General features: G+C 53.1%; 2 protein-coding genes across 2 annotated transcripts; both read left to right on the top strand.

The window, feature by feature from the left end:
- Window positions 1-798: 798 nt before the first annotated feature.
- Window positions 799-3,339, top strand: J4E79_010456 (uncharacterized protein; the record flags this gene model as incomplete). The annotated part of the gene is made up of 14 exons (XM_049359293.1): window positions 799-1,244; window positions 1,308-1,452; window positions 1,517-1,696; window positions 1,746-1,849; window positions 2,010-2,046; window positions 2,099-2,290; window positions 2,346-2,646; window positions 2,700-2,725; window positions 2,785-2,797; window positions 2,856-2,889; window positions 2,961-3,006; window positions 3,075-3,145; window positions 3,197-3,222; window positions 3,278-3,339. 14 exons carry the CDS (start codon window positions 799-801, stop codon window positions 3,337-3,339), a joined length of 1,683 nt encoding a protein of 560 aa, XP_049206378.1.
- A 1,740-nt stretch (window positions 3,340-5,079) lies between these two features.
- On the top strand, window positions 5,080-7,231 carry J4E79_010455 (uncharacterized protein; the record flags this gene model as incomplete). Its single annotated transcript, XM_049359292.1, has 3 exons — window positions 5,080-5,302; window positions 5,356-7,148; window positions 7,199-7,231. 3 exons carry the CDS (start codon window positions 5,080-5,082, stop codon window positions 7,229-7,231), a joined length of 2,049 nt encoding a protein of 682 aa, XP_049206377.1.
- Between the last annotated feature and the right edge of the window lie 336 nt (window positions 7,232-7,567).

The raw sequence follows: 7,567 nt of genomic DNA, 5'->3' as shown, positions 1-7,567 counted from the left end.
ATTTTTAAAAGTAAGTTAAACTATACTTTAGTTTAAATAAGTCTAAAATTATTCTAGAATTAATTTAACTATATACTTTAACTTAGTCTTTAATACTACTATTATTACTCTTACTAGAGCTAAATAAATATAAGTTAAATCTTTTATAAATATTTAAGTTTAATACATTAAAGTTAAGAAATTTAGACTTAGTATTAAATATAGGTAAAGAAGGCTCTATATTATAATATAAGTATAATTTAGTCTAAATTAATTTAAAATAAATTTAAAAATTATTTAAATTAAAATTTTATTACTAAGTACGCTAATTCTTTTAATTAGTATAATACTAGTATACTATATTTTAAAAATTACCTATTTGCGTTAGCGCATGCTATATCTTAGCGCGCTCTTAGTTAGATAGACTGTATGCACCAATCTAGACAGACTGGCGCCGTTATGGCAGGAAGACGCCACCCCACTCTGCGCACGAGTGGCCCCAGAGCCTTTGGGCCGATCGCCGCGGCGCGGTTTGAAAGCTTAGTCGAAGCGCGATGTCTGCTTCTAGAGTATACAGTATCCCTTCTTGCCGCGGTTTTCCCACTTCATTCCTTCGCCTGTTGGACCTGCATCGCGTCGCATAACCAGGGTTTGTCATCAGGGGTTCTTTGAGAACCTTGGCGAGTTATATCCGAGCGGCAACTAGTCATTTCCAGAGTGGAGCAGTTTCTGAAAGTTTGGCGTGTCGTTGGTGATTTTGGTACTCGTCGGACCTTGCGTTTCATTCCAACACCCAGAGCGACCGCGAGGCTCATCAGAATGGAGTCGAAAGAAAGAACGAGCTTTGGCTCGGCACGCGAACAACATGAAGACAGCGCGTCAAGCGAGTACGAGAAGAGAGGAGTATCTGCTGCCGACATCGACGAAGAGAAAGATGTTGGACATGGCGGAGCTACGCAGTCCCCAACGAAGGAGCTAAATGACGCAACAGCTGAAAGAGGCCGCAGCCAAAGCAGACGTTCGCAAGATGGAAGGAGTCTGAAGACTGTCAGATCGCATCACTCGAGAGCTGGAGGAGATGGCTACACATGCCTCGACGCAGAAGCTAATGCCAAAGGCCCAAGCAACTCCCGACCCGGCCCTATAACAGAGCAACCGTACCTCGTGACCTGGGATGGTGACGCCGACCCAGAGAATCCACGCAGCATGGGAAAACTACGAAGATGGCTCATCGTGTTAATATGCGCCAGTAGTTCACTATGCGTGTACGTCATCAACTCCATATACGAACTGTTGCACGCGCACAAACTAACGATTGCTAAATGTAGGACATGCACCTCATCGCTATATACGTCGACGTATAGTCAGCTGGAGCCTGAGTTTGGGGCCTCACGCCTAGTGTGCACGCTTGGTCTATCTATGTTTGTTGCGGGACTCGGCGCAGGACCGATGATCCTAAGTCCACTCTCGGAGGTGCGTACAGCTGCCGGGAATTAACGGCACTTCGCCGTACCCGTGATCGACTAACATGATCCAGTTCTACGGTCGAAGGCCAATCTATATCTGCTCATTCACATTCTTCCTCATCTGGATGATACCATGCGCCGTGGCACAGAACATCCAGACAATGTTGGTTGCGCGCTTCTTGGACGGTCTAGCTGGCTCAGCCTTCCTCAGTGTTGCTGGAGGGACTGTTGGTGACATGTTCGGGAAACACGTCAGTACATTCGATGCTCGCTAGCCGTCTATATCTGACGTAAGTGTAGGAGCTATCTGCACCTATGATGGTCTACACAGCCAGCCCGTTCGTTGGGCCAGAGGTAGGCCCTCTGATAGGAGGCTTCATCGTGGAAAATACTACATGGAGATGGTAAGTGCTTATTCCAGGCCCACTATCCCCACCTTGCGACACTGCACCTGCAGCTGCGATGGCGTTGGCCGAGCTGGCAGCATCTACCCCTGATGCTCGTATCGAGTGTGCTGTCGATCATCTCTTGCGGAGAATCGGCGATTTGTTGACACGCAATCAGGTGTTTCTATGTTCTCATCATCTGGTCTGGAGTTCAGGTAAGGTTGTGCTGCACACCATGTGTACCAGAGACTAATGCTAGTCTGGTAGCTTTGCCTAATCGTTCTTTTCGTGCCTGAGACGTACCACCCCGTTTTGCTCCGTCGAAAGGCGATTCGACTGCGAAAAGAAACCGGCAACCCAGAGTGGATAGCGCCCATTGAGAAGATGGACAGATCTATCGCCAAAACCGTGCTGTGGTCATGCATCCGCCCGTTTCAACTTCTTTTCTTCGAGCCTATGGTGGGTCTCCGCGCTTAGTGAGACCGTGATTGGTGGACTGACTGTTGTGATCTAGTGCTTGAGTCTTTGCATCTTGTCGGCAATCTTGTTGGGTATCCTGTACCTCTTCTTTGGCGCCTTTCCTCTCGTATTCGGCAACAATCATGGCTTCAGCATCTCGCAGGTTGGACTCGCATTCTTGGGTCTGTTGGTTGGGATGCTCGCGGGTGTCTCCACGGACCCTTTCTGGAGAAGAATATACGGCAGGCTCGTGCGGCAACGCGAGGAGCAAGGAGGCGAGCCCGGAGGTTCGGAACCTGAGTTTCGGCTCCCTTCGACTATTGTTGGGGCCTGGGTCGTCCCTGTCGCACTCTTTGGTAAGCCGCTGCATGGCCTCGCCTCGAACAAGCTTCTAATCACACGTATGCAGGGTTTGGGTGGACGACATACTCCTCAGTAAGTTTAGATTTTCACTGGCATGGAAGATTCCATGGCTAACATCCCGGCTTCCGCAGGTTCACTGGATAGGTACGACATCATCGTGCATATTGTCCAGTCGCAATAATAACTGACCATGACACTGCAGTTCCAATTATCTTTTCAGCAGTATTTGGCCTTGGGTAGGTTTTCTTCTTTCAGACGCTCCAGGTGCCGCCGATGAACAGCTCACTGACCGTATTGCGTGACGTAGTGTCATCTGGGTCTATTCAGGGGTCTTTACATTCTTGGTCGAAGCTGTAAGTCCCACCACGCACCGAAGTCGGACCAGGCTCTTGGGTACAGAGATAGTGACCTCGCCGAACAGTACCCTGTCTACGCTGCATCGGCTCTCGCGGCCAACAGCTTCGCGCGGTCGTACTTTGCTGCGGCTTTCCCGTAAGCTAGCACCAACGTTGGGGCAGACTTCATTACTAATTAACGACATAGACTATTTGGTGTTCAGATGTACAACAGTAAGTCCCTAGGACGGCACACCATGATGAAAGAGCGGTCACTGATTTGGAAAAGATCTCGGCTACCAGTGGGCAACTACTCTACTTGCGTTCCTTGCGCTGGCCATGGCACCGTAAGAGACCCAAGAGAATGGTCGTGGGAACCACTAACGTATATTGTTGCAGATTTCCAATCTTGTTCTTTCGATATGGCAAGCGGCTCAGGGGAGGCAGTCGATATGCATCAGCATAGTGGGCATGGAAGCGACGCGAGGGCATGTGGCAGACTTGACTGGAAGAGGACTAATAATAGCGAGTGACACGGCAGTTTGATGCGAAAGAATTTTATTGAATCAAGGAATTTGCGCCCACACGTGAGACCACATGAAGCAGGATGGCCGGGCCCTTGTGCGACGGAACATGAGCGCCACGAGGGCGGCCACGCCAGCTCGAGGGACAACGGATGCACAAGAGACGAAAGCGGCTGCGGATGGTACCGTTGCCGGGGGCGGTGCACCGGCGTGCGAGGAAACGTGGTCGGCAGGCCAGAGACACGGTGAGGGAGACAGTGAGGGCACACAGCGCTCGCGAAGCGTAGCGAGTGATGATAGTTGGTGATACGAGCGCGCCCATAGGCTGGGGATACGCCAGTCAGGACCAACGCCAAGGCCTCGCATCCCACACTGCATGCATGCCTCATAGCCGAGTTTGAGGCACTTTGGGCATGCCGGCTGCTTGCTTTTTGGGGATGCGCTGTGTGGCATGAGGTGTCGCGGTGGGAATTGCGAGTGACTGGGCAGGGCCGTCTGCAGCAGGGTGCCCAATCTGCAAAGATGGACTGACCACGATCCACCTATGTATTGACGACGATCATGTGGCAGACAGCAGCCCCAGAGTGGCTGAAGGGCTAGCGACGTCAAATAGTGAAGCAGAAGTGCGTGACTGCGGGCTAGCGGCCGGCCAAGCAAGCGGCTTACCGGTCGACAGGGACCGAGGCAGCTGCGTGGGCTGCACCTTCCAGCAAACCTCGAACAGCCAATTGCGGGGAATCGCATCTGCGCGCATCTTGCAGCGAGCTCCAATATACCGCACACGACCAGCGCCCGACGCCGCGAGCCCACTCTCAACTGCACACAGCGCTGCAAGTGCCCTGGCCGCTCGTCAAGCCCAGCAGCGCCTCCATCGCCTCGACCGCGCGCTCCGTCGCGACTCGTAGCCGGCCTCCCCAGACGATCACCTCCCATCGCCCATCGCCATCGACATCGCTATCGCCCATCGCACCTGCCCCAGCGCTGACCGTGACTGCACGCGCTGTATCACCCCACTGCCCTATCGTGTCGCGCCTTCCGCGCTCGACGCGACGCCGCACCCGTGACTGCCACGCTGCTGCTCTCACCTCCCGCGGGCTCACTGAACGAACCCCGGCACCGCTTGTAGAACCACACTCGACTCCCAGCAGCATGGGCAGCGCGTCTCGGTAGCATCTCGCTATCAAACATGGTTCTGTGTGCTCCTGGAATGCTCCCTCGATTACATGGACCCCGGCCCCGTACCACAATAGCTCTGTCCCATACCTGTCCGCCGGATTGAGAGCCCTTCACTCTCTGGGTCCCCTGCATAGCTCGTCATTGGACCTGTCAGAGTGCCACGGCAGCGCCCGTTCAAGCAGCCAGCGCACGCGTGATCGCACTCTAAAACACGCAGCTGGAACGCCTCAAGCCGTGCACCCCAGACACATTGGCTGAACCGTTTTGCTGGGAACACCCCAAGATCACCATTGACGGCTACACGCAGCACTAGGCTCTCTCCCCAGCGCCTCCGTCCACCGCAGCGACCGTCCGTGCTTGGCCGAGTGCCTGCGCCAGTAGAGGGGATATCATGACCACCCCAGACGCCCAAGATGCCTCTCCTTCGCCCGAGTACAGGAGCGACTTGGACGACGACATGGCTGCTGAACAGACTACAGACCGCCAGTCTGGCGACGGCGATTCCAGCCAGAAGCCTACCAATGGAAAGCCCAATGCAAAAGACCCTCTAAGACCGCGGAGGAAGAAGGCGCGGAGAGCGTGCTTTGCCTGCCAGCGAGCCCATCTGACATGTGGTGAGTATTTATTGTGAGTCATTGCATTCAATGGCGGGACTGACAGCTTCTAGGTGACGAGAGACCATGTAATCGCTGTATCAAGCGCGGTCTCCAAGATCATTGCATGGACGGCGTGCGCAAGAAGGCCAAGTATCTCCACGATGCGCCAGACGGAGCGCTCATGCCTGGTGTAGGCGGTCACTACCCGTACATGAACGGCAACCGCCCAACACCAATACCGAGTCACGACACACAGCCAGTCTCGGTCTCTCCACAGAGCAACATGTACAACCAAGCCCAGCCCGCGGCATTCTACCCGCCCAATTCGATACCAGGGCAAATGCCTGTGGCTCAAGACGGTCACGCTTTTAGCAACCAGCAGTCGCCAATATCACCTCCGTTCAACCAGACACACCACGGCCCAGTACAAAACGCACCAAACCCCATGTCTCAAAATCAGCAGGGCCAATTGCAGCAGTTCGGACCTTTGTTCGACCCAAGTGACCCCGCACTGTTCAATTTCGACATCTCGAGCCTCAATTTCGGAAACCATTACGGAGCCCTGGAGTTTGGCATGCTTGGTCACATGTCATCAGGCGCAGTGGACGCACCCCATGATAACGCGATGATGAACATGAACGGCGCTGTGAACATGTACAATGCACAGATGCCCTCAACTTACGCGGACCAGAACAACGCGGCAACCGCCATGGCATACAATGCGAACGGACTCCCAGCAGGCGAGTGGCAAGACGCACATTCGCGGCAAGGGAGCATGCACGTTCACACGCCAAATACCGCCGGCCATGATCACCACAGTCTTCGAAACGACAGCCTCAGCGGTCCTCACGCATTCGTCATCGGCCAAGGGCCTGCTAGCCATACAGCAAGTCCAGCCTCTACGGATGCGTCTACCTTCGAGGGTGACAACCCACTGGCGACTGCAGCGTTCTTCGCCAACACAAATCGATCGCATGCGCAGCGTTCTCCAGCTGTTAGTCGATCACAACATGAAAACAGACCTTCGACCACGGCACTCCAGCCGATACACTCTAATGGCGTGCGCAAGCGACAACGGGACACCAAGAGCATATACCAAGGGGTTACCAAGCCATACGATTACGTCAAGGGCTATCACAGGCTTTATCAGCTGATCGACAAGAACTACTCGAGGCCTTGGGTCGCTAAGGCACAACAGTATCTTCAAAATTATCGACCTGTATTGCTACAAGTGCGGGAAGAGTTGAACAGAGACGACTTGATCCATCAAGAAATGGGTCTCCAGCGTCAGGTCATGACACTGCAAGATCACTTTGCGGAAGTCGGTACACCGTTCTTGATCTGTCGTCGCTCAGGCGAGATTGTCGGCATCAACAAGGAGTTTACCATTCTCACGGGCTGGAAAGACCAAGTTCTCCTCGGCCACGAGCCCAACCTCAACGTCAACACGGGCACGAACCGTGACACAAGCGAAAGCGACACGGGCTCAACCCAAAACACCACACCCAACCTCACCGCGCAAGACTCCGAGACCACACCAAGCGTCAACATCATCGAGCTCATGGACCCCAAATCCGCCCTCGAGTTCCTGCAACACTTTTCCGAACTGTGCTACCAGGACCCCCACGGCTACGCTTCTCAACGCGTCAACATGCTCAGATACCAGACTAAGGCAGACATGGATCGCATCCAGGAAATGAAGAATGCAAATGCCGGTGCTGATGTCAAGGTCGATCCGCTTGTCAAGGTGGAGGGCGAGAGTGCCATGCAACGGCTTGGCGCGAAGAATGGTATGGTTGATTGTATGATCTGGTGGCATATCAAGCGCGATATGTTTGATATGCCTGTGCTTGTTTGTATGAGTGTAAGTTCAACCTTGAAGTTATGTATGGGTCAAGCGCTAATGAGTTTTAGGTCATGCCTGTCCTTGACAAAGGGCTGCAATGAGCGAGATGGAATCGAAGACGGATCCTGGCGTTCGCTTGAACAACTCAATCCAAGTAGCTCTCACTGCGTTCCTCAACGAGATTTTGAATTCAGCGAATAACGTTGAGGAATGCAGTAAGAGCTGCTTGGATTGGGTTGTAGGGGACGCAGCTCTTGTTACACTCCTCAGCGACGGATTGCCTCGATACGGATGATGCACTTTGAATTGATATACGATCATGTCATGGCGGCAGTAAAAAAGTGCTTTTATGGTTTTGGTTTGCTGGGAACATTGGCGCATATGCATGGATACCAGGGTCGTCTCACGAGACGTGCGCATCATGGAAGGTAGTGCTT

The sequence above is a fragment of the Alternaria viburni genome (assembly GCF_023758015.1).
Source record: "Alternaria viburni strain BMP 2772 chromosome Unknown scaffold_30, whole genome shotgun sequence".
Taxonomy (NCBI): Eukaryota; Fungi; Ascomycota; class Dothideomycetes; order Pleosporales; family Pleosporaceae; genus Alternaria; species Alternaria viburni.
This window is presented reverse-complemented; position numbering and strand designations above follow the sequence as displayed.